The 27,494-nt window shown below is 44.9% G+C and overlaps 1 protein-coding gene across 3 annotated transcripts in view; it reads left to right on the top strand.

The window, feature by feature from the left end:
• The window catches only part of BCHE (butyrylcholinesterase), a 41,348-nt gene extending 15,644 nt beyond the window's left edge, over positions 1-25,704 (top strand). For 2 of the 3 annotated variants that reach the window (XM_064153272.1, XM_064153271.1), the window contains exons 3-4: positions 13,767-13,933; positions 23,649-25,704. In XM_064153272.1, the coding sequence (XP_064009342.1) occupies positions 13,767-13,933; positions 23,649-23,776 (295 nt within the window). In that variant the 3' untranslated portion in view covers positions 23,777-25,704. The remainder of the gene's footprint in view (positions 1-13,766; positions 13,934-23,648) is intronic. The other variant, XM_064153273.1, reaches the window with a different exon arrangement.
• The last annotated feature ends 1,790 nt before the right edge of the window (positions 25,705-27,494 follow it).

The following is a 27,494-nucleotide window of genomic DNA, read 5'->3' as shown; positions in this document are numbered from 1 at the left end:
CAAGGGGGAGATTCTTTACTGCAATGGTCACAGAGCACTGGAACAGGCTCCCCAGGGAGGTCGTGGAGTCTCCTTTTCTGGAGGCTTTCAAGGCCTGTCTGGATTTGTTTCTGTGTGACTTGTGTCAGATAGTATTGTTCATGCTCTGGCAGGGGAGTTGGACTTGATGATCTCTTTGGATCCCTTCCAACCCCTAACATCCTATGATCCTATGATCTGAAATATTCTGTCCTAGTATGGTATCTACTACACAGGGCATATTGCAAACTTGGCCTCTAGAGATAAAGAAAGCACTGAATCCATTTATCGAACAATTTCTGAGTGTCTGGGATGAAATTATTAATGGGAGAGAAAGAAAGAAATGGAAAGAGCAGTCATACACAGGAACACAGCAGCTGCTCTTCCTCACAGTCAGCCAGGCTGACAAATTTTCTCAAAGCCACTGGGAATTTAAAACAGAGCATTAGCAGTTCCATGGCAGGGAAAAACGTTTTTCTCTTCCTTTACAAACACTCTTTAGGCTCATCCCAGGGAGCAATTCTGGTATGAGACACTTGTAAATTTATGCTCTTCCAGGTCGTGAGAAGGAGAAGTGAGGTTGCAGAGGAGATGAGACAGTTTCAGAGGATGAGTAAAAGGGCAGCTGCCTCATCCCTTCCTATCTACTTATTCTTTTTCTTCCTTTCTAAGGAAGTTGCTTCCTCCTTCAAGGTCTCAATAGGGTTCAGCACCTTCTTCCATTTCCAAATAGCCACCTTCACCCTCCACAAGACTAAAAACTATACTTTTGTTTGATTTCATGCTGCATGAAAAAATAACAGCTCTGAAAAGTGGTCTTTGAAAGCTAAAACTGACCCCCTGCAAAAGGGTAGAAGTATCTTACAAAAATAAAATGGGCAAAACTCTGCCTCTATAATAAAGAACTAAGCCACTGCTTTGCCTCACTCATAGTATGTTCAAAAGTGATTTAAATATAAACTGTGAATAACCACACCAGAACCTGGGGTCCCAGAGAAGGTGTGAAATCACCATTGTGAATTTTGACCAGGAGAGAAGCTGGGACCTCATCCAAAGCCTTTGGATTCAGTCACATTGTTCCATTTGTTTGAATCTGGACCAGGTAAGTTGATTCACCTCGAAAACTGCAGGACTGGTCTTCAGATACCACACAAAATAACACATCCAATGCAAGGCACATTAAGCAGGAGGAATAAAGTACTGGTGTAAAATTATCTCCACAGCCTTCTCTGAAGTTCATCCATCTCCCTGCATTCAAATCTTTTGGCTTCTCAAAGTGACACCCTTAGATTGAATATTGTTCACTAGGCTTAGGATTTGTTTTTGTCTTGGTTGGTTGTTGTTTTTTTTTTCTCTTTTCCTCTTGTCAGTCACTCCTCTTACTGAGCTGGCCTCTAGCATCACAGGCTCTTCCCATTTTCAGAGCTTGCTTTTTTTCTCTTTATCCAGGAATAATGCTCTGTATTGAGAAAGCTGAGATCCAGCATGGTCTCAGTCTCTTCTTTATACACTCCTCAAAACCATGCACAATATGCATGTTTTTGGGAGAGCCCAGCAGAGATACTGAAGTATCTGTGACTGTCAGGGCTTTAGGACTGTAGCATAGACTTGCTGAGAGGACAGGAGAAATGTCTGACTGTCCTCACTCAGAAGGACTGGGACATCATTCTTCTCATACCAAACTGAGTGGAGTGGCTGCCACACCAGAAGGCTGTGCTGCCAGTCAGCCAGACTTGGACAGGCTGAGGGTTGGGCAGGGAGACATTGAATGAAATTCAACAAGGGCTAGGGTAGAGTCTGGCACCTGGGAAAGAACAACCTCAGAGACCTGGGGTATAGGTTGGCGACTGACCTGTTGGAATGCAGCAAAGGGAAAAAGGATCTGGGGGTCCTACTGGATGGGAGGTTGACCAGGAGCCAGCAATATGCTCTAGTGGCCAGGAAGGTCAGTGCTGCTCTGGGGTGTATTAGAAGGGCTAAGGTTAGTAGATCAAGAGAGGTTCTCCTGCCCCTCCACTCTGCCATGGTGAGGCTGCATCAGGAGTATTGTGTTCTGGACCCCCATCCAGTTCAAGAGGGACATAGAACTGCTTGAGAGAGTCCAGCACAGAGCCACAAAGATGATGAAGGGAATGGAACAGAGGAGCCTGGGGGAGTGGGGCTGGGCTGCTTGAAGAAGAGGAGTCTGAGAGGTGACCTCATCGATGTTTATCAATATGTGCAGGGTGAGTGTCAGGAGGCTGGAGCCAGGCTCTGCTGGGTGATGCCTAGTGACAGGACAAGGGGCACTGGGTGGAAGCTGAAGCATAGAAAGTTTCATTTAAACATGAGGCTGCCCAGGGGGTTGTGGAGTCTGCCTCTCTGGAGACACTTGAAATCCACCTGGATTGTGTGATCTGCTATAGGAGATCTTGCTCTGGCACAGGGAGTTGGACTGGATAAGCTTTGGAGGTCGCTTCCAGCCCCTGACTTTCTGTGATTCTGTGATTTGTATCCTAACAATGTATCCCAGTTTTACAATTGCTTCATTAGTGATTGTGTCACAGAGGACAAATCCATTAATTGTGCTGGGGCCACCCAAAATACCTTTATTTATCTCATCCATATGGATAAACAGAGGGATAGGGATTTTCCCCTCCAACCTGGAAGAAAACATTTTGTTGTTGCCTGCCTTTTCCACTTGGGCAGGACTCTTCTCATCAGCTGTGGTGCCCCAGCCCTGTGGAGGGAAGCATTTGCAGCTCTAGTCAGGAGAATGCGTCCAGATGTCTGACATAATTTCTGTGGGTTGTGATGTGTGATATTTATACCTATGCTCATTTTCTGGTTGCAACACTACAGCTACCAGGTTAACATCAATTTTAGGCTGTGGTGTGACCCTGGGGGATGATGGAGTAGGGACAGTGTGGATATGGGGAAGGCTTTGCTCAGGTGATAAGAGTGGGAGCATGAGAGATTCTGCCCAGCCCAGTGCTATTAAAAAAACCAGCAGAGTTTACTGTTTAGTACTGGTCTAATCTTCTCAAACCCTCAAACGATTTGGCTTAATGCTGGTTTTCTCATACCAGGTTATTGGTTTCAGAAGACTCACTGTTAAGGAGGCACTGGAGAGGGTCTGTGAGGTTGAAGATTCAAAGTCCTTAACCTGAGGAGCAGTCCTAGCTGTTGGAACAAAGGAAATGAAGCTGTTCTGGAAACCTTTCCTAGAAAGGTCAGCAAGAGAAAGAATGAAGAATTATCAGTAATACCTGTAAAAAAAGCACATTTGCTGTACAACCATGTCCAGAAGCTTCAGCTGCTGCATTAGCTTTCTGGTCAGAGATTGAGGCCTCTCACTGAGGCTTCTGAAAGCCTCTCACTGCATGCATAAATGCTTTGCTCAGATTTAGATTGGATGTTAGGAGCAAGTTCTGCACCATGAGTGTGCAGAAACACTGCAACAGGTTGCCCAGGTTGGTGGTTGGGGCCCTCTCCCTGGAGATATTCAAGGTGAGGCTGGATAAGGCTCTGGGCAGCCTGATCTAGTGGAGGATGTCCCTGCAGTCAAGGGGGTTGGGCTGGACGAGCTTTGGAGGTGCCTACTGACCCAGAGCAGTCTGTGACTCTGATTCTATGATTCTGTCAGATTTCTGAAATTAAGACAATTATCCACAATATTTTAACAGGTGAGTTAATTAAATGGGCTTCATAGAGTCTCTGGATGAAAACTGTAGAGCAAACTATTTTACACTGAATTGTGCACTTTGAGGCTTTTGTTGTTAGACACTGCAAGAGAAGATGACAAGGACAACTTTTTGTCCATTATCCAAAAGCTATGATTTGGCTCACAGCAACAGCAAGACAAGGGGAAATATCAGCTCCACATAAAGAAGCTGAGAAGCTGATGTGGTATCACTTCACAAATTCTTGTGTCACTTTTGACACCACTTCTTAGAGTCTGGGACTAGTGCCCTAGCCTAGTGTCTTAGAATCATGGAATCAGAGACTAGTTTAGGTTGGAAGGGACCTCAAAGATCATCAAGTTCCAACCACCCACCGTAAGCAGGGACACCTCCCACTAGAACAGGTCACTCAAGGCTTCATCCAGCCTGGCCTTGAACACTTCCAGAGAGGGAGCAGCCACAGCCTCCCTGGGCAACCTGTGTCAGTGTCTCACCACCCTCACCGTAAAGAACTTCTTCCTAACGTCCAGTTTCAATCTCCCCTCTGCCAGTTTAAACCCATTACTCCTCTTCCTGTCATTACAAGACCCTGTCAGTAGTCCCTCCCCAGCCTTCCTGTAAGCCTCCTTCATATACTGGAAGCCTACTGCAAGGTCTCCTCAAAGCCTTCTCTTCTCCAGGCTGCAGAGCCCCAGCTTTCATAGTCTTAATTGTAACTAAATGTTTTCCAGAGAATTCCAGCCTAAAGGATAAGCAGTTTTAGGGACTGGATACAGAATAGTGCAAGATAAGTTTATCAAATTCCAGTGGCCTTCAGAATTTCTTCTGTTTTGCAGCACAAGCCTGGTTTTCTCTCTCTGGCTGCCTCCTGCTTGGTTTCTGACTCCTCTGCTTCTGCTCCTGACCTTGCACGCAGGCTGGCTGTGTTCTGTTTTGGCTCTGTGAGGTGCAGGGTTGAGAGGGGAGGTAGAGACTGTGTGCTGGCTGCACATAGCCTCTCTGGACCTATATGAAGCACAAGGGGGTAGCTTTTGTGCAGCTGTTGAACTGTAAATGTATTTTTCACACGTTTATTGCCATTTATGCTTTTATATTTAGTCTACTTTTGTAAGTATAATTTCATTCAACTCCCAAAATTCTGAGTAAGAGTGTGGGAACTGTACTCCAGAGGATAAATTTCCAGTTTGTTGAGGTGCAGATCCAACCCACACCACCACTGCTACTAGCAGCTGGTGATCTTTATATAGGATGCTACATAACAAGACTTTGCTACTCTTTCTTTCATTGAGGCAGCTCTTGAGAGCGTTCCTTATCATCAGCTAATCACTAACCATGCTATCTGTTGATCTGATGGAGCCTCTGTCCAAATGCTTTATCGTGAGATGTTCTCTTAAGGTACTTTTAGCCTAGTGGGAAAGATAGCAGCTATCCACTTTATCAGCTGAGAAGGCTGAGTGGTGCCATTTGTAATAAGCAAGCTCTAAAAACTGCCATGCTGGAAGGTGGCAACCCAAGCAGGGGTATTGTCAGCCTGTGTGATATTGGCTGATTGGAAAGCAGCCACAATCATCCCTTTCATACACATCCTTCTTATCTCGTGGCATCAACATTCTCGAGGTACCAGGCCTATGGTCCTGTGGCAATGAAAGTGAAATCATTTTAAAGATCATGTTTGAAAACATCTAGAATTTAATTCTTGTAGTAAAATCTAACCAGTTTCTGAGAATCTGTATTAATTAAACCTTTCTCTCTACAAGGCAAAAATCATTGGTCCTGGTTCTGCAATGCTTGAGTCTTACTCATGTTCCCACTGTAATGTGTTGTGGTACTCAGTCAAATGAGACCTTGAAGTAGAGGTTGCAGAACTGGGTCTTTGAAATGACTTTTCTTAAGCAGCTGTCTAGGGGAAGTTCTGGAGCCCCTGTTACAAGAAGGATGTGGAGATGCTGGAGTGTGTCCAGAGAAAGGCCATGGGGATGCTCAGAGGGCTGGAGTACCTCTGCTACGAGGGCAGACTGAAAGAATTGGGGCTGCTCAGTCTGGAGAAGAGGAGGCTCCAGGTGACCTTATTGTGGCCTTAAAATGTCTGAAGGGGGCCTGCAAAAAAGCTGGGGAGGGACTTTTTAGGATATCAGAGAGTGACAGGACTAAGGGGAATGGAGCAAAGCTGGAGGGGGGTAGGTTCAAACTGGACACGAGGAGGTTGTTCTTCAGCATGAGAGTGGTGAGAGGCTGGAATGGGTTGCCTAAGGAGGCAGTTAAGGCCCTGTCCCTGGAGGTGTTTAAGGCCAGGCTGGATGAGGCTGTGGGCAGCCTGATCCAGGGTAGGATGTCCCTGCCCGTGGCAGGGGGGTTGGAACTAAATGATCCTTATGGTCCCTTCCAACTCTGACTGATTCTATGATTTTGAGTTCATTCAGTTCTGTGGTGACCACTTCCCCTCGTGGATGGCACAGGAGTTCTTAACCCAGTGAGGGTAAAGTCCCCCTGAGCCACAGTGAAAGGAAACTGCTTTACAAGTTCTGTCATAGGTAAATATTATTTCTTCTGCTGATCCTTGAAGAAGTCTGAAGGCTCCAACTGGCATGCTTTTTAACTGGCAGAAATTGGAGAAGGGCCTTTGCATCTAGGCTTTCTCACACCTTCACAGGCTAAATAAAGCTCAGGATATTCCTTCCAGATTTCAACCTGGTGACATCAATCGTGTGTTTAAATGTCTTAAACTGTAACTTATCATGGTATGTACTACTGCAACTGATACCATTTCCTGGAAATGAAGCACCAAGCTGCTGCTTCCTTTTTGGTCTTACTGTGTTCTGCTCGAAACAGCCTCATAGAGCACCCATCAAGTTGAAATAATTCTTGCTTGGGCATGTCCTGCTATATATAAGGGAATGACATGGTAGGTCTTAAGGCATTTGCCATAAATAATATAGTATTTGAGAAATTTAGATCCAGGATGTTCAGCCTTAGCTCTTTGGACATAGTTGCAATGCATTTAGGAGCTCAGTCCCTCAAATCCCTGGCTCCTGGGTTGGAGTCTGCCCTAGTATGAGGAGTAATAATGAGCTGGGTCAGCCAAGCTAGAGGTAATGAGTCCTTCAGACCCTGCCTCTTTACTTGTAACCTCCTTGGCCCATACTAGCACTCCTGCACGTAGGTCTGCTCCACTGTGAAAATGTTCCAGCAAAGCTCAGTGCTATTTCAAGAAGCCCTGCCCCAAACTCCATCATCTCTGTAGCATGCAATGAGCTGCGATTATCTTACAAGGTCTGGAGGAGCAGTCCACCATTCTAAGAGTCACTAGCCCTAGAAACTTGGAAGTGACTTAAACTGTTCTCTCCCAGGTAACTGGTGGACCTTCTATAAGTTTAGTTTCATTTAACAATGAAGATCCATGCAGAATCACAGAATGTCAGGGGCTGGAAGGGACTTTGAAAGCTCATCCAGTCCAACCCCCCTGCCAGAGCAGGATCACCTAGACCAGATCACATAGGAATGTGTCCAGATGGGTTTTGAATATCTCCAGAGAGGGAGACTTCACAGTCCCCCCTTGGCAGCCTGTTCCAGTGTTCTGGAATCACAGGATTGTTTCAGACGGAGAAGACCTTCATGACCATCAAGTCTAACCATTGCCTAATTCTAATCTTGTGGCTTTTTCATATCATAGAATCATATCATAGAATTTTCTTGCCATGCTGCTGATGGTCTTTGCATGGCTGCATTGAAGCCACCTTGGGGGACAACTGCATGAGCCTCAGCAGCTCTTTGTCATTGCAATATGCACCTGTGGTCCCCATGGTGGACCATTTACAGCACATGTCTTATTTGATGCCAACCTGACTGGTTCCTAAAGGCTTTGTCATGCAGCTCTAGAAAATGTGCAGGAGCTGGAGTTTTCTGCAGCTGGTGCACTCACTCTCAGGCCATTCCCCTCCCTGTTACCTTGTGCCCATGGTAACACACTGCAAAACTCCATCCCATGAACACCAGCTGATTGCCTGCCAGCTAGGAGGAAGCGAGATAGCTAATAAAAATGATTCACGTTCACTCCTTCCTGCCTTTAAACCAGCTGGTTAAAAGGAAAAGGGGCCCAAATTGAAAATGAGCATCAGCAGTTACAGCCCCGGTGAAGCCAATAAAGGCACAGCGAGGAGGAGCAGGTCTCCATTTGATTTCAGTTCTTGCTGCACCAGGCATTAGCATAACTTTTCATTAATCTCAGTGGGCAACCCGTGGAGTTAACGAGACCCATGCCAGCAGAATGTCAGCTGGGTGACAACCTGCAGAAGGCAGGGAGGAAGAAATTGCCTTAGGACGTGTGTGTGTGCCTGGTGGGGTTGATGAGAGCTGGAGGGATGCAGGCTGTGTGTGCAGAGGCCACCTTCCCACTGCTCCACACAACAGGGAAAGATGGCAAATTCCCCACGGGGCGAACTGTGGGCAGAGGAGCTTGTTGAGCTCTTCTGTGAGCGGGTCAAAAGGAAGCCAGAGGCAACCGAAGAGACAATTAAGAGCAATAACACCCTGCCCAGGTGAAATTAGTGCATGCTTCTCTCAGGGAGCAACAGTTCTGCGAGCAGCTCCAGCCAGGCAGAACAAATATTTGTCTGTCTGGAGGAAGGGGCTACCAGGGACTGGAGGTAAAATTGCATTGCAGACTGTAAATCTCTTCGTGAGCTTGGGCTGGTATAATTTATCTGTGTCTGACAGCTGAAATGATGTGGAGTTTGTTTTTCTTTTCCTCTAGAGAAACACCACAGCGTGTTAACCTGATCCATTTACAAATAGAGCAGCTGAAAGAGAACAGAGTGAAAGCTTGGGACAATCTAAGCTGGCATGTGGTACAGTTAGTGTTTACAACACTCATTAGGAAGGTAAATGATGCCTAAAACTGTTTTCAGGAGACCTATCAGAGAAAATTTCTCTTTGTAGACTGTATCAAAATATAACTTATCGTTACAAAAGAGCCTCTCTGTTAAATGGTGACACCACAGCTGAGTCAAAGCTACTCAGAGTTCAATCATGAAGGCAAAATGAGTATTTTACAGATACTTTACATCATGAATCATAGAATCGGTCAGGGTTGGAAGGGACCACAAGGATCATCTAGTTCCAACCCCACTGCCATGGGCAGGGACACCTCACACTAGATCAGGCTGTCTAGAGCCTCATCCAGCTTGGCCTTAAACACCTCCAGGGATGTGGCTTCCACCACCTCACTGGGCAACCCGTTCCAGGGTCTCACCACCCTCATGGTTAAGAACTTCCTCTTAACATCCATTCTGAGTCTACCCATTTTTAGCTTTGTTCCATTCCCTCCAGTCCTGTCACTCTCTGACATTCTAAAAAGTCCCTCCCCAGCTTTCTTGTAGGTCCCTTTCAGGTATTGAAAGGCCACAATAATGAGATTTTACCAAAAAGGTGGATCATGTGTTTTTTTTTTTTTTATGTGTGTGATGAATCATCTGCAGAACAATGCTGTGTGAGTATTCATACCTGTGCAGTGAACTAGCATTGTCTTGGAGGCCATAATGAGAATAATAATGGATGTGCATTGATGACAACTGAGGTGGTTGTATTTTCCGTCTCAACCAACTGAGCTTTCTGAAGCTGTTGAGGATGAGCATTGAACACACAGAAATGATCAATGAGTAAGCCCCTCCAAACCTCTCCTCACTTCCCTTGCAAATCACTTCCTGTGAAGGAGCCCTCAGAACAAAGTGTTATTGACAGTTCTGGACGTGCAATACCCAAAGAAGGAAGAACCTGGGTGAAGTAACAATGAGTAGTACCAGGCAACTTCCACTAAGCAGAAGATTAAATAAGGATCACACACATACAAATACAGAACATGAGAGCAGCTTTCCTGGAGGCAGAGCCCACAGGGATATTCTGTTTGATGAGTTCATGAGAAAATATGTTTGGCTGCCTTAAAGATGTATCTTAACAAAATAATTAAGTATAAAGGAGCTGCTGTGCCACTATCAGAGAGTGGGAGTCTACCCACCCCAAGAGGGACTTAGATCTGTTGGAACAAGTACAGAGGAGGCCACAAAGTTGATCCAGGGCTGGAGGACCTCTACTATGAGGACAGGCTGAGGGAGCTGGGAGTGTTCAGCCTGGAAAAGAGAAGACTCCAGGGGAACCTTAGAGCAACCTTCCGGTACCTGAAGGGATCCTACAGGAAGGCTGCAGAGGGATTTTTCACAAGCCTGCCACTGATAGGGCAATGGGAAATGGATTGAAATTGAAGAATAGGTTTAGATTGAATCTTAGGAAGAAATTCTTCACTACCAGGGGTGGCAAGATTCTGGAATGGATTCCAGAGAGGTTGTGGATGCTCCCTGCCTGGAGATGTTCAAGGCCAGGTTGGATGGGACCTTGAGTAATCCAGAGAGCTTGTGGATGCCTCCTGCCTAGCCATGTTGGATGGGGCCTTAAGTAAGCTGGGCTAGTTGACAGGTGTCCCTGGCCATGGCAGGGAGTTTGGGTTAGATGATCTTTCAGCCTAAGCTGTTCTATGATTCTATGTTCTATGAAGTAAAAAGCCCAACCAACAAAGCAACAAAACCTCCAAAAAAAAAAGACAACAAAAAACCCAGACAAAAATCAACCAAACAACAAAAGCTGAAATAAGAAAACAAATTCTGTTTAAAACCAAAGTTTAAACACAAGTGGTTTGGGGAAGGGTGAGGGTGCAGGAGTAGTGTTTGGTGTTTGTTTTTTTCCCCTCTTTTTTCCACTCTGTCTTGCATTTCTCCTTTGAGAGTGATTCAGATAACTACCTCTTAACTGACATGAGACCTGCTCCTGCAGTCATCAGAAATTGTTTAGAAATGAGCCAACTTCTTACTCAGAGTGAAGAAGCTCACATTTTTCCCCAACAAAACAAAGGTCTTCCCTGACTAGAGCCCACAGACATGAACAGAGGTGTAAAAAAGGTCGTTAGTGTTTCACAAGGTAGATGCACAAGATAGAGGAGCACCCGGAGGAAGCATGGCCCAAGTCCTTTCAAGGATGTCTTCAGACCTCATTAACAACACTCAGTTGGGAAAACTGGAATGGACTGGAGTAGTATGAGGAGATGAAAGAGCAAAGAAAGCATACAGGTTTCCATGGAAATTTTGAACTTTGTCTCTGCAAAAGTGAGTTCCTACAACCTGTCATCCAAACATAGCTGGTTGGAGACAAGGCTGTGCAGTGTGTTGGATTCCTTTCTGTTCAGGAAAGATTCTCCCTTTCCAGTTTCTATATTAAACTTGGTGCAAAAGCCAGGAGATTTACAGCTGCTTCTGGGCACTGCAGTTCTCTCCATGAAGTGGTTAGCAAGGAGGAATGAGCAGTAATTGTGACACAGCAACAAAGGTCTGTGTGTAACTTGTTCTTATCAGCTACAAATCATGCTCCTCTGGTCTCTGTTTCACTGTTGCTGGGAGCTGCTCTTTAAAGGGAATGTTTCAGTGGCAGAGCTGAGGAGGACATTGCCTTGGATAGAAGCTTCCTAGAAATACAGGGAGCATGTCGTAATCAACAGGTCCATCTATTTCCAAGTGCTGTGTTCATCTGGCAGTTCTTTCAATCATTTCCAGTAAAATACATCTGTAGCCATTGTGTACCTCCTCCCCCCCAGCTGTAAATTCTAATGTGGAATGTCATGATTTATTGCAGAGAGGAGAAGCTGTTAAATGGGTACTGACAGCACCATTAGTGTGCTGATCTCGAACTGAAGTGCAAGTCACCTCTGCTTAAGTCATCGTCCTCGTGAGCCACAAATAAATGTGCAGTTAAAAAGGGTGACACAGGTTAATCAGAGCTGAATTAGTGAAGGAAAATGAGCGAAGCAGCAAGCAATTCAGGCAGTGCCATGTCTGATCTCTAACAGCCTTCCTGCGAGTGGCCGAAGACAGAGGCTCCAGAGCACTAGAACATCTGCCAAACCCTGCTTCTTTGGCATGAACTAAGAGGTGTGATCTTCCAGCAGCTGAATCTTGTGCTCCCACCCACACCTGGTACCCCATTCCCACTCTTGGCAAGCAGAACTCAAGTGGGCTTCATGCATTCTGGACTCCTCTCTGACCACTGCCTTTGGGTAGAGTCACAGAATCACAGAAACATCCAGGTTGACAAAGCCCCTCAGGATCACCAAGTCCAACTGATAACACTGCTCTACAAGATTCACCTTAAACCATATCCCCAAGCACCACATCCAACGACTCTTAAACACATAGAATCATAGAATCAACCAGGTTGGAAGCCAAGAGAGAAACTCCCTTATCTATGTTTGTGTTCTTGTTCTTGTACATCTCAGCAAGCCTATGAGTGAAGTAGACATCAGCGTTGTTTCCTTTTCACAGCCTACAATCTAATTCTTCTCACCAAGTATCACAGCTAGTCTCAAACTAGCAACAAGTCCCAAAATATTCTTAACTTTTTCCAAGTTAACAAAACTTTATGCCATAAGCAGTCACAAATCATCTTACTCATCTGAACATCACATTCAGTCTCATTTGTTCCCTAATGCAAGACTCCCAGTTTTGCTCTTTTTCTACATAAGTAAACCTTTTTTCTTTCCCTCCCACCTCTAGCCAAATAGATACCATACACTGCTGATTTTGGAGGTGAAACCCCAGCTGCCTGTCCCTACAACCTGATGAATTGTGCTGTATTTTAAATATTTATCACAGCTATTTTAATACTAACAGCTGTGATCCTTTAGTGTGCAGAGCTTGTTTTACAGAGCACCAAACACTTTATTCCTCTTCCTGGTTTCCAAAGGGTTTGAGATTCTTCCTGTTTGGCACTCTGCTCACAGAGCTCAACATACGTCAGGCAGGAATGGTTCCCTCTCAGTGAGGAATAATTCTTTTCTCTGCCTGTACAGAATCATAGAAAACATCCTGTTGGAAGTGCCCTCCAAGTTCATCCAGTCCAACCCTCCACCTAGTGCTGCAGGGGCAGCGCTAAGCCATGTCCCTAAGCACCAGCTCCACAGGGTCCTTGAACACTTCCAGGGATGGTGACTCCAGCACTGCCCTGGGCAGACCATTCCAATGTCTGAGAACTCTCTCTGGGAAGAAATATTTCCTAGCATCCAGCCTGAACCTCCCCTGGGGCAGCTTGGAACCATTTCCTCTGCTTCTATCCCTTGCCACCAAGGAGCAAATGCTCTCGTCGACATCTAGCTGTTATTTGTACTCTTACTTGCATTTTTGTCTGAGCTCTTTTGGCCAGTGCATTCTTCTATCTGAAGGGGTCAGCAACATCCAAACTAAACCATAAACTACTCTATCTCCTGGACTGGTTGGTTGGTTTGTTCTTAAGTTATCCATAATAACTTACAGTTCCTGTGCAAATCTCCAGATTGCAGGAGTGTAGTTTGTGCATGATTGTTTATTCGAAGAATCAGAGAATGTCCTAGGCTGCAAGAGACCTCAGAGATCATCTAATCTACCTCCCTGTCATGGCCAGGGACACTTCTCAACTGTCCCAGATTACTCAAGGTCCCATCCAACCTGGCCTTGAACATCTCCAGGCAGGGAGCATCCACAGCCTCTCTGGATAATCCATTCCAGAGTCTTGCCATCCTTCTAGTGAAGAATTTCTTCCTAAGATCCAATCTAAACCTATTCTCATTCAATTTAAATCCATTTCCCCTTCTGTTGGTGGACACTCATGTAAAAAGTCCCTCTGCAGCTTTCCTGCAGGATCCCTTCAGCTATTGGAAGGTAGCTCTAAGGTCCCCCTGGAGTCTTCTCCAGGCTGAAAAATCCCGGTTCCTTCAGGCTGTCCTCATGTCAGAGGTGTTCCAACTCCCAGATCATCTTTGTGGCCTCCTCTGGGCTTGTTATTAACCCAGAACATCCCAAAAGAGATATATAAATATTGTCCTTTTCACACTGAGTTCAGTCAAGCTTATCTCCTTCTCCCTCCCCACCCCACTGCTAACAAAACTGTACTGCAGTAATTCCAAACTGCCACACTTCAGCTGAAATAATGACATGTCGAGAAAACAAACAAACAAACCTTAATGATGTGCTGAGGAAATGTCCTCCTTCCAAATGAAATGTTTGTTCTCTGCTGTAGAGCTCCAAATGGGACCCTGATTAGCGGAGGACAGTGGCCAGCCTTCACCAGCACCCAGCAGCAATGCCTGACATTGAACACCAGCGCTCCAGAGGTACTGACAAAGTTACGTGCTCAGCACTGCCGCTTCTGGAGCACTTTTTACCCCAAAATCCTGGAACTGACAGGTAAAAAAAAAGCCTTTATAATTGCCTTCATAGAACCTTTATGCAAGGATCATTTGTTTGGTGTTGAGGTGATGCTGAGTTTGAATCTTTATGGTCCTATTTGTGATTGAATTTCCATGAGGTGGTCAGATATTGGGTAAAGCTGTCCACGTTGTGCCTAATGTGCCATGGACTCACCATCCTGCTGTGTGACGGGGCAAAACCTTGGGACAGGCTAGAGGTCAGCATTCTGGTGGTGTGGAGCTTCTCTGTCCCAGAGTACAGATGCATCCACAATGTGACTGCAAATCTCTGTTCTCAAGCCACCCCCTGTGAGAGGCTTGGCTTTGGGTTCTTGAGACATTGCTAAAGTGGGACCTTGCAGTGGGATTTCTGTAGGCTTTAGATGTTCTATATAACCTTCACGTAGCTGAGGCATGTTGCAAGATGTTACACTGGGATTAATTTATCTATTATTTATGGGATTATATTATTATGCAACTAATCCACAGAGGATATTAAGTGCATGGCTGCTGCCAGGAGGGGATTCTGTTCTACATCTCACACCAGAGCGCCTTGTGTTTTATTTCTAGAGCCTTAATCATTGATGACAACCCAGAGACTTCAGGATTTGCCTATGCAAAACAGAACTGATTTGTGCCTAACCATGTATACAATAAGTTTATGAGATTTCACTACTTAGAAAAGTATAATGGGCTACTTGAAACTTAAAGCTCAGCTGAACACAAAAGCCTCAGATTTTGTTCAGAAGCCGAATGAAGCTGGGTTTGCAAAGCCCAGCTAACAGACCAAGCCTCTGTCTTTCTGGGCTTTGAAAGGCATTGCATTTGTAAAATGATTTTGCAGCTCTGGAGCTGCATTCTGCAGCATGGCTGGAGAGGAGGGGGAAGTCTCACTTCAAAAATAAGAGACACTTTAAAAAATGTTAATTAGTCATTTACAAGCTTTCTGTAAGATTCAGTTTGACTGTTAGTGCTAAAAACTGTGTAAACTTTCACGGTGCACAGATGACTCTCTCTGAAGTAATTTATGCCCTCCTCATTTGAGCCTATAACTGTATTATGGCTCAACATTTATCCCCTCTCAATAGCTGTTGTTCAATTAAATCAAGAGAAGTAAAAAAAAAGTAGGTAAAATGAATAATTTATAAAGCAGCCTCTGCTGGTTTGAAATCTCTGTATACCGAACCACTGATGGGTTTGAGGGAGACTTCTCAAATCCTGACAAGCCCTTTATGCTGAGCCAGGAGAACTGAACTCTTTTACATATTTCTTTAACCTGGCTGTGAACCCCTATTGAGTAATGTGCATCTTGCAAATGGATTGTGCATAGCCAGCTGCTCTGTGGAGGAGCAGGATAGAGCACATCACCAGACACAGTTCAGCACGTCTTGGCAGGACAGCAGAGAGCCACTTTGCATGGTCCTGAAGTGGGAGCAATGGCAAAGCAACACTCCAGATCTGCCAGCAGACATAAATACATCACTCTGCCATATTTGCTGATTTACAACACGAATTTACATCAATTTAATTAAAAGAAATTCCCAAGCATATTCTTAGCAAAAAGGAAAGAATGGATCCTGGCTCTTGACACAGAGCAAGAGAAGAATATCATCAAGTGATAGTGTTGCTTTGTCACACATCCACATCTATCAGTCCTTGAAATATAGAAGGGTTTAGGTTAGAAGGGACCTCCAAGCTCATCCAATTCCAACCCCCTGCCATAGGCAGGGACACTTCCCACTAGAACAGGTAGCTCAAGGCCTCATCCAAGCTGGCTTTGAACATCTCCAGGGAGGGAGCAGCCACAACCTCCCTGGGCAACCTGTGCCAGTGTCTTACCACCGTCACTCCAAAGAACTTCTTCCTAACATCCAGCTTCAATCTCCCCTCTGACAGTTTAGACTCATTACTTCCTGTCCTGTCATTATGAGACCTTGTAAATAGTCTCTTCTCAGCCTCCTTGTCTACCCTTCATATACTGGAAGGCTACTCTAAGGTCTCCTCAAAGCCTTCTCTTCTCCAGGCTGCAGACCCCCAACTCGCCTATCCTGTCCTCATAGCAGAGCTGCTGCAGCCCTCTGGACATCTTCATGGCCTCCTCTGGACTCACTCCAACAGTTCCATGTCCTTCTTGTGCTGGGGCTCCAGAACTGTACACAGAACTCCAGGTGGGATCTCAGGAGAGCAGAGTAAAAGCGGAGAATCCCCTCCCTTGCCCTGCTGGCTGCACTTCTATCATAACAGAAATCCTGGGGAGGTTATATTCTGTTGCCTACACAACCCTAACAGAAGAAACCTTTAGAATTCTGCTTCCCAACATGATGCCACACTTCATATTGCAGCAGTTCTCTTCACTGAAGTCTTGTTTTGCATTGCTTTCTTCTCATGCCTGAAGTGCAGCGCATGTCACAAACACACACGTGGCCTCAGCTTCTGAGCCTACATCTTTTCTATTACTTCTTCCACTGAATTATTCTTATACAGACAAAGTTGCTCTAATGTGATGTGATGCAAGATGACAGAAAACAAGGAGTAAGGAAATGTTGTATTATCATTGTTGTGAGTTATGGTTCAAGTAGGGTTTGAAGAGACAGAATGGAATTACAGCAGGTGGAACCTGCAGAGGACAATCGGAACCGACTTCTCTTGCAGAGATAGCAGGGTTCTCACTGTTCCAGGTGGTCAGAACTCGTTATGCATGTGCTTGGTAATGAACCACTTGTTCAGTTACTGATCACTCATAGCACAATCCTTGCTTACCCCTTGAGATGTTCCCCACATGTAATAGAATCATAGAATCAGTCAGGGTTGGAGAGGGACCACAAAGATCATCTAGTTCCAGCCCCCCTGCCATGGCAGGGACACCTCACACTAGGTCAGGCTGGTCAGAGCCTCATCTAGCCTGGCCTTAAACACCTCCAGGCATGGGGCTTCCCCACGCTCCCTGACACCCCTTCCAGGGTCTCACCACCCTCATGCTGAAGAACTTCTTCCTAACATCTAGACTGTACTACGCCATTTCTAGCTTTGTTCCATCCCCCCAGTCCTATCACTACCTGATAGCCTAAAAAATCCCCACCACCAGCCTTTTTTGTAGGCCCCCTTCAGATACTGAAAGGCCACAAGAAGGTCACCTTGGAGCTTTCTCCTCTCCAGACTGAATAGCTCTAACTCCCTCAGTCTCTCCTCACAGCAGAGCAGTTCCAGCCCTCTGATCATCCTTGTGGCCCTTCTCTGGACACCTTCCAGCACATCCATTGCTCTCTTTTAACAGAAGCTCCAGAACTGGATGCAGTATTCCAGGTGGGGTCTCACCAGTGTGGAGTAGTGGGGAAGGCCAACTCCAAATGTGCTCAGCCTTTGATCAAGCTTGTTCCCATCACAGGCTGGATAGAAAAGGTTCCTCAGACAGTTAAATATAAAAGAGGAAAGTACTTAGTCCCTGACAATGTTATGGTTAGATATGTTCCATTTTCCCTCAAGCAGCCTAATCAGGTATATTAGGGAAAAAAAGTCACAATTATGGATTGAGAAACAGAATAATAAAAAATATAAGCCTCATAGGACTAAGCTGACAGCAACAGCCAGATGTAAATCCTGCTCTTCAGATCTCTGGAGTACTTTGTACAATTTGTCAAGATTTCTGGATGCCTTTTCCTTCAGTTTCAATACAGAAAGTACAGAAGTGTCATCAAGAAATGAGGCAGAATTTGTTCTTGTGTGCAGCTTGATGATGAGTCACTGGGCAGGTCAGCTGGCACTTGGTTTGCCTTCCGTGGGCTCTCAGTTCCAGCTAGGCATGGTTCCTGTTGTGATGTCCATCCCCACTGCAACAGGCATTAGAGAATCCCTCCTGCTCCCACTTACCCCCAGACAAAGTGGAGCATTCAGCATTTAACATTTCATACCAGAGTGTGAGCACTGGGACAATCGCCAGAACTTTTTCTGATGGCCCAGGTGGCCAAGAGAGGCCAGTGACATCCTGGCCTGGATCAGGCACAGTGTGGCAAGTAGGACAAGGAGGTTATTCTTCCCTTGTACTCAACGACTGGTCAGGGCCACACCTTGAGTCCTGTGTCCAGTTCTGGGCTCTTCAAGTTCAAGAGAGACATTGAAATACAGAAACATGTCCAGAGAAGGGCAACGAAGCTGGTGAGAGACCTGGAGCACCAGCCCTGTGAGAGAGGCTGAGGGAGCTGGGAGTGTGCAGCCTGCAGAAGGAGGAGGCTCAGGGGTGACCTCATTGCTGTCTACAACTACTTGAAGGGAGGCTGTAGCTGGGGGGGGGGGGGGGGGCTGGTTGCTTCTACCAAGAAACCAGCAACAGAACAAGGGGACACAGTCTCAAGCTGTGCTGGGGGAAGTATAGGCTGGATGTTAGGAGGAAATTGTTGGCAGAAAGAGTGATTGGCATTGGAATGGGCTGCCCAGGGAGCTGGTGGAGCTGCCGTCCCTGGAGGTGTTTCAAGCAAATCCTGGATGAGGCAGTTAGTGCCATGGTCTAGTTGACTGGGCAGGGCTAGGCGCCAGGTTGGACTGGATGAGCTTGGAGGTCTCCTCCATGCTGGTTGATTCTATGATTCTGTTATTCTATATCTGCTTCTAAAAGAAACGCAGCAGAAGGATGGTAAACAGCAAGTGACTCTTCAGTGGCTTTTAGAGCAATCACACCTTAATTATAAATGCATCTATGTTAGACTCACCCTCCTTAACACAATCTTTAAGGCATCTAGAGCCCTAACTATTTATAAATGCCCATTTCCTCTTGATTATAGAAAGCTGCAGGCAGCCAAGCTTTCCATTTATTGCTCCATTACTATTTTTTGAGTGCCTAACACAGATTTTTCTGGTTTATTTGCACCATATATCATCCCTAGAGAAATCAAAGTAGCTGATATAAATACCCAAGGGAATTGAAACAACCCTAAAACGATTTTGAGTGCGGAGACAAAGTAAAGTTCAATGTTTTGACCACCGAAATAATTGTTGTGATATCATTACCTAGGTTCTGGAGAGCAAAATACTGAGGGTAGCAAAAATAGTAGAAATGTGACTCATCAGAAAATTCCTCATCAGAATGAGTTTTGAATGTCCAGTGCAGCTGGATGCTGCAACCCATTATGCACGCAGAGCAGTGGGCCAGTCAAACATAACCTCTCCAACACCAGTGCACCTACCAAAGCAAGACTAAACTGCACCTGTGGACAATGAGCTGTGACCTTAATCTGGTTTCTTTCCAGCTCCAGCACCTTGCATCACAGGAAGGAGGACCACAGGGCAATATTTCATCTCCCAAGAGCTCTATTCACTTTTGGAAGAAGTATTACAATTAAACCAGACAAAATAATAAACCCTGCCTTCCCTAAAAAATCATCTGCAAACAAATCTGCTATGGTTAACAAAGCATTGATATTCAGAGCGTGTGCTTAAAGAACACAGAATAGAGATACTGAGGCACAGATACTATTTGTATTTCTCCTTTCGAGCATAATGTAGGAACTATCATCCTGAGAATCTACAGCACAGATAAATTTGGAGGCATTTATCATACTAATGAAATCAAGAAGCTTGCAGGTACCTGCATTATATGGGCTGCTGAGGACAGAAAAATGAATTCTAACTCCCCATCCGTCATTCATTATCCTCTATCACAACAGCTCGGGCCTATTGTCCCAGGCTTAATGTTCATACACAAAAATACATTCCAGGTTAGCACGTTATAGCACATCTAGCAGTTCAGCAAATGAGGATGTGGAGATAAATTTAACTTCCTCTGATGCCATTCAAGCAAGGGATGTATGCCTGTGTGGAGAGAAAAGAACTGCCTAGCTGTCTGTGCTGGCACTGCTGAAGAGGGCCAAGGAAATCCCTTTTCTTTTCTTGGGTCTGTTCAGCCAGGATCTGTTCTGAGCACTGAGATATGAGGTCATTCCTGCTGAATTCTCGTATTTCTCCTTGTGCAGCTGCATCTGGGCTTTGCATTAGACTAGCTGGTGTCATCCTAGAGGTTTGGATTGAGGTCTGGGCTCTTCGTGGCTTCTTGCTGGAGAAACTCCAGAGGGGACCTTAGAGCTGCCATTCTCGTACCGTGAGGGATCCTCCAGGAAGGTTGGAGAGGGACTTTTCACGACAGTATCTAAAGACAGGGCAAGGGAGAATGGTTTGTAGCTGAGAGAAAGCAATGTTAAACTGGAGATGAGTTTGTCAGTCTGAGAGTGTTGAGAGTCTGGAATAGGTTGCCCGGGGAGGCTGCGGGTGCCTCCTCTCTGAGGCTGTTCAAGGCCAGGTGGGATGAGGCCTTAAGCAGCTGAGTCATAGAATCATAGAATCAAGCAGGTTGGAAGAGACCTCCAAGCTCAGCCAGCCCTATCCAATCAACTGGAACATGGCACTAAGTGCCTCATCCAGGCTTTTCTTGAACACCTCCAGGGACAGCAACTCCACCACCTCCCTGGGCAGCCCATTCCAATGCCAATCACTCTCTGTCAAGAACTTCCTCCTAACATCCAGTCTGAACTTCCCCTGGCACAACTTGAGACTGTATCTTCTTGTTCTATTTCTGGTTGCCTTGGAGAAGAGACCAACCCCATCTGGCTACAGCCTCCTGAGTTGAGAGGTGTCTCTGAGCATGGTGAGGAGGTTGGAGTAGATGAACTCTGAGATCACTTCCAACCTGAGGCATTCTGTGAGATGAGAGCAAACAGCTAAACCAACCCAGTGCATAATGAGCAGAGTGCCAGAGCACTGCAGCACCTTGGAGCAACCACTGCTCTGCACTGTGATCATTGGCCAAGTGCAGTTCTCTAAGCTTTGCCTTCTTTCTTCCTTTTTTAAGTTTTTTTTTTGCCTTCTAGCTGTCAGCTCATCTAAGTCATGGGTGGTTGCTTCAAAGAGATTGATGATGTTGGTGATAATGGGATGCATTGACTTGTGACTTCAATTTGGATCTTATCGCTGAAAAAAAGCAAACAAATGGGAATCCAAGTTCTTATTTCAGTGTTTTCCTTCCCCTTTTGTCTTTTAGATTCATAATGGTGGCTACTCTGAGTTTCTTCTTGTCGGCTTCTCCTACTGAACTCCATTTTTCATTGTGATCTTTAAGAAACACTGAAATGCCTCATAATTTATACCCTAGAACAGTGACTTTTAACTGAAGACTTGTATATGGTAAAGGTATTTTAGTTCCTAAAGTTTTTGGACAGACTTCTAGCACATCTAAGCTTGAATAATGAAAGAAGGAACAGGGTTTTTAATTGCTAAGTGGAGGTTTTGCCTGGGTAGAGAAAACTGGAGTACTGTGTCAAGTTCCTCAATTCAAGAGAGATGTTGAGATACTTGAACGTGTCCAGAGAAGGGCAATGAAGCTGGTGAGAGGCCTGGAGCACAGCCCTGTGAGGAGAGGCTGAGGGAGCTGGGGGTGTGCAGCCTGGAGAAGAGGAGACTCAGGGCAGACTTCATTGCTGTCTACAACTCCCTGAAGGGAGGCTGTAGCCAAGTAAGGTTGGTCTCTTCTGCCAGGCAACCAGCAACAGAACAAGGAGACACAGTCTCAAGTTGTGGTTGGGGAAGTACAGGCTGGATGTTAGGAGGAAGTTGTTGCCAGAGAGAGTGATTGGCATTGGAATGGGCTGCCCAGGGAGGTGGTGGAGTCACCATCCCTGGAGGTGTTCAAGAAAAGCCTGGATGAGGCACTTAGTGCCATGGTCTAGTTGACTGGCTAGGGCTGGGTGCTAGGTTGCACTGGATGATCTTGGAGGTCTCTTCCAGCCTGGTTGATTCTATGATTCTATGAAATAGAATTGAGGAATTTTTCTCCAAATGCCACCACTGTTGCCAAACCATTTGACGTGGGGGAAGCTTAGTTTTCCACCTTAGGCTCTGGCTGCTTCCTTTAATGAGGCAAATTTCTGTGCATGTCTCCTGCACAGAGTTCTGCAGGTCCTACCTGCATAGCTCAGTATTCAAAATGAGGGTTTATTTGCACCAGCATTTACAAACCATCTTTGACTTAATGACAGTTGTGGCCTACAGAAACAGTTAAATGCAATCTGAACTTGTCTTTGCACTCTGATGTTTACAAGTGTATTTCCAGCTCTGTTCTTCACAGTTTCACTTTTGCCTACAAGTACTGAACCTCCCCAAGAAAAAAATATCTTGGTTTTATTTGTGGCCTCACCGAAACCAAGTAGTAATGTAAATCTCATTTCAAAGTCTCATTAAATTGCCATCTGGATTCCCAGACCAAAAAAAGGTTTGGAAGTGTTGGACTAAACTACAGTTAAGTAACCAGATTGCTGGATTCACACTAAATATCTGAATCTGTCCACTTGCTCTCCAGAATATTTTCTCTGCTGATGTGTGAAAGACCAAAGTATTTCATTTCCACATAACCAGTTAAAACTTGCAGTACTGGCAGATCATAAAGAAGGGGGAAAATGTGCATTTATGGAGGGAAAAGGACCCTGGTCTACTGCAGCAACAGATCATAAAGTCACAAGAGCATGAAGAAGCCATGAAGCTGTTTCCTCCTCAACACAATTACTCCATTTTTTGGAAGCAAGCTACATCAATATGGGACACTGAGATAATTATGTCCAAAATGAGTCAAGGCATTCTTAGATCATAAATGGTTTACCAAGCTGTGTTTTGCAGGCTTACAACTGATCTGAAAGAAGTAGAGCTAGAGTGTGGTACAGCCTACACTTCTTATCTTGCCTTTCATTCTTGTGTGGCTTGGCTCTGCAAGGTCATTGCACCTCTCCTTCACTTTAACTCTTGGGACTGGAGGAGCTGATGCCTGTCCATAAAATGCTGTGGGAACCTTGTTAATGTATATTTTTTTATTACTCTTCTCATCCTCACCTTCTGCTCCAATAACTAGAGCAAATTTGACAATAAATAAATATTGCTTTGGGACATTGGATTGAAAAAGAAAAGAGAAGATGGTTTCGTGTTGCCCTAGTGCACATTTTATAGGATCCCTCCCCAAACTTGTGGCTCTTATATGTGAAACTTGTGGATTTATTCCAAAGTAGGATGAAATCCTGGCCATCCACTGAAAATCCACTGGGACTAATGGCAACAATGCTGTTGTCTTTAGCAAGGCTGGAGTGTTTAGAAGCTCATATCACATTTCTGGAGTTTCTTGCTGCTTTTTAGGACTCTTTTCACCACCCTTTGCATAACCAAGCCCTTCTCTCTTCTGTCAAATGTCTTTCCTCTATCAAATGCCTTTCTCTCCTTTGTCTAGTGGAAGGTGTCCCTGCCTGTGGCAGGGGGGGTTGAAACTAGGTGATCTTTAAGGTCCCTTCCAACCCAAACCATTCTGTGCTTCTGTGATTCTGTGGTCTCAGGGTAAGTAGGTTTCACCATAGAGTCACATTTTGAGGATTCTTTCTCTCTCTTTAGTTCAGTTAGAAAAAGCTTTAGAATGATTAATTTGATGGACAGGAGTATGATCCAAAATCAGCAAGCCTGTACATAAGTATATTTATAACTCTCTGGTGTGCCAGAACTGTATCTTTGCAGCTCTTCCCTCCCGATGTGAAGATAAAGCCTGATCACTGCCTTTTCAGTCGCTGCAGGTTGCAGAGGCAGCAGCCCCATCTCGTGATGGATCTGGAGCGAGAGACATTGATAATCAAAATTATTTTTCAATTAGCATATAAAGAGATCCACATTTAGATGAATGTAACCCATCTCATGTTTTACAGGAAATATTGATGAAGCAGAACGGGAGTGGAAAGCAGGATTCCGTCGCTGGAACAATTACATGTCAGACTGGAAAAATCAATTTAATGATTACACCAGCAAGAAGGAGAGATGTGCAGGCTCTAATTAATATGTTTACCCTCTCCACTATGTCTGTATTACTGCTCATCAGGCAAATATACAAGTAGCTTTCTAACACATCTAGCATTAAATATGTTACGCAGATTAAAAGAGTTTTATGATATCCTTTTGATTCCCCAGACCCTTGATTTATATTTTACCTCGTATCTCAATAAACAATATCAGGCATCCGCAGCCTTTGAAGCTTCACTGTGCTAGATAGGACTACAGAGATTAAAGTCTGAAGATTAATGATGTACATATTATTATAAACACTGGCTGCTGCAATTCACACTTCAAAGCAACAATGTAATCTGTTACAGACAAATGGATTTTGGGCTAATAGGAATAGCAGTGTTTTACAGGGCTGCCATGCAAAACACAATTGGCTTTGATCTTTAACTGCGATGCCACCGTGCTTAAGCCTTGCTTCAGACATCATTTCATTGACATAAACATAAAGAGATAATAACTTTGCTGGACACAGCAAATGATATTTGCTTGTTAGACCAAAAAGTTTTAAGACTGCCATTAAACTCCAAATCATTGCTGCTTTATGGCCAAACCTGTGGCACAATCCACAGTCAGAGACTATTCAGACTGGGTATTGAAGGCCTAAATCATTGGCACTCTATGTGCAAATGCAACGGTGAAACAAGCCAGAAGAATTGATGCCTCTGCTGCTTCTCTCTTCATTTTTCAAAGAGGAAAGACCTACAAGTTCACAAACTCACAGCTTGCCCTTCTCAGGCACCCAATGTCTTCAATTGTCCCTGCTATGAATGCTGCTTTATGGCCAAGCCTGTGGCACGATCCACAGTCAGAGACTATTCAGACTGGGTATTGAAGGCCTAAATCATTGGCAATCTGTGTGCAAATGCAGTGGTGAAACAAGCCAGAAGAATTGATGCCTCTGCTTATTCTCTCTTCATTTTTCAAGGAGTAAAGACCTACAGGTGCACTAACTCACAGCATGCCCTTCTCAGGCACCCAATGTCTTCAATTGTCCCTGCTATGAAGGTAAGCTCCAGTTATAGTGTTTTTTGTCCACCAAGCTGCCTCCTAGTCAAGGGATGGCTGCACGATTGCTGCAAGAGAGTATTGCTCTGCATATCAGCAGGCTCATCAGGAAACAGCCCTGAGAGCCCCGCTCAGCCAGCCCACTCTCAGCTGGGGAGTGGGACCTGGCTACAAAGTCTTTGCTTCTCTTGAAGAAAGCTGGGGAGGGTAACACTGCAGAGAGACATTGTGACCTTGTTGGAAAGGACCCAGCTCTTTGACATGGTCAAGTGATCTCCAGTTGCCATGCAAGTAGGCATCTTCAGGACCCTTTCTACCTACTTCAGCTGAATCTATTAGAAGCTTCTAAAAAAAGCCCTGGATAATTCTACATCCTACTTCTCTGCTTCTGGATGGGGTTGGAAGTTGTATGCCTGAATAACACCTTAATTGGCTGCTTTTCACTGGCCCAACTGGGAAGAATAAATGCCAAAGTTTTGATAAATATAAGGAGTATGTAAAAGCAGCAACCCATCTCATAAATAAATTATCCTGAAGCTCTCTGTAAATGCAGCAGCATTGCAGTGCATCCATTTTCTGTTCTAGTGATTGCGAGCTCTTGCAGAATTCCTCCTCAAATTGAGGAGACTGGAGAGATTGAGGTAATGAACAGAGAGGCTTCTCCTTCTGGTAAGCAGTTTGACCAAACAGCATCCCTACACTGAAAGGATTTATTTTTGCAGAAAGACCAAATTCTGCAATTTCAGTTTTGGTTTGTTTTTTTCTTTCCTAAGAAAAGTCATTACCCAGCTAAACTATGGCAAAAATCACCTTTTAGCACAGTATTTCCAAAGACCACAATCAAAAGCAACCTGGACACTTCTGAGCAAGCTGATTAAAACTTGAAATTATCTGGAATTAAAAAGCCTTCTTTATGCAGCACTTTGTGTTTATAGCACAGGTAATTAGCTCATTACATACATTAGCATAGCTATTGCTAGGAACAGTTGCACGGAGAGCTGTGTCAGCCTGCAGTGTATCAGGTATTTATTGGCTAGTGATGAGCTGCTGGTAAAACCACAGCAGGATGACCTTTCTGTGCACCACTGAAGCAGTTCTTGCCCTCCCTATTTTTTATGCTTGATGTGCTTCAGAGACATGTTGGGCACTGATCTGCCACTGTGAGCTATTAGAACCACCCAAGCACATTTACACAGGATCGCAGAATGTCAGGGGTTGGAAGAGACCTCCAGAGCTCATCCAGTCCAACCCCCCTGCCAGAGCAGGATCACCTAGACCACATCACACAGGAACACATCCAGGAGGGTCTTGAGTATCTTCAGAGAGGGCAGGGGCATCCTATTCCAGTCTTCTGTCACCCTCACAGGTCAAAAAAAATGTCCTCATGTCTCCATGGAACTTCCTATGCCTCAGCTTCCACCCAGTGCCTCTTGTGCTGTCATTGGGCATCACCCAGCAGAGGCCTGGCTGCAGCCTCTGGGCGCTCCCCCGTGCACATGTTGAAAACCATGAATGAAATGAGGTCACCCCTGAGGCTCCTCTTCTCCAAGCACCACAGCCCAATTTCCTCAGCCTCTCCTGAGGAAGATTTTCACTACATTAAAAACTTTTGTGGTGTTAAAAGCAGCATTTCTCTCTTAAACTCCTCTTCTTGGCTGTGTTTCACTGTCTAATCAGCTATTTAAAGGAAGGGGGTGAGAATCTGAGCTGAGTAAAAATTCACAAATGACCTTTGGGAAGGGCAGGTTGGAAATCAAGTTGTTTACTGGGAAGCTGCCCTTTGTCTGCATGCACTGTGAGCTAGGTTAAGAAGATCTGTTTGAAGACTAGCATCCTTTCTTACACTGCACAAACCATGCCTGTCCATTCATTAGAAGCAATAAGAATGGAGATGAGGCGTCAAGGAAGAGCAGAATAAAATAAAGGTTAAACCACTTTCTGAAGTGCTGGTTTTAGTTGATTTGTTTTCTCCAGTAGATTGCTAGATTTGGGTTTGTGTTTTTTTTTTTTAATATATGCTGGCAAATAATCTTTCCATTTATCATGGCTACAAAATCAATATATATCATGGAGTCATCTCTTTATAACCCACACCTCTGTGAGTATAACAAAGCTTGAAGTGCTTGGATGCCAGTGGGTAAGATAATGAAGTGTGAAAAAAAGGCCAGTCTTCATTGTGGGTAGTTTCATACTAAAGGTTAACTAAGTTAGACTGGGTATTGTTTAGAATTCTCTGCCATTGCCTAATGCACCTCAGAGGCATCTCTCACCCAGACCTCAATGACGGGTAACAGTTGGTAATTGAATGTTTTCTTTTGGATCAAAAGAAGTAATTATTACAAGAGGGATATGGATGTGCTGGAAGATGTCCAGAGAAGGGCCATGAGGATGATCAGAGGGCTGAAGCTGCTTTTCTGTGAGGAGAGACTGAAAGAGTTGGGGCTGTTCAGTCTGGAGAAGAGAAGGCTCTGAGGTGACCTTGTGGGTGGGCCTTTCAGCATCTGACGGGGAGCCTACAAGAAAGCTGGGGAAAAGACTTTTTAGGATGTCAGATAGTGGTTAGGACTGGGGGGTAATGGAACAAAGCTAGAAATGGACAGATTCAGATTGGATGTTAGGAAGAATTTCTTCAGCATCGAGGATGGTGGAAATCCTGGAACAGGTTGCCCAGGGAGGTGGCAGAAAGCTTCATCCCCTGGAAGTGTCAA

Source organism: Pogoniulus pusillus, chromosome 13 (genome assembly GCF_015220805.1).
Source record: "Pogoniulus pusillus isolate bPogPus1 chromosome 13, bPogPus1.pri, whole genome shotgun sequence".
Lineage (NCBI taxonomy): Eukaryota > Metazoa > Chordata > Aves > Piciformes > Lybiidae > Pogoniulus > Pogoniulus pusillus.
This window is presented reverse-complemented; position numbering and strand designations above follow the sequence as displayed.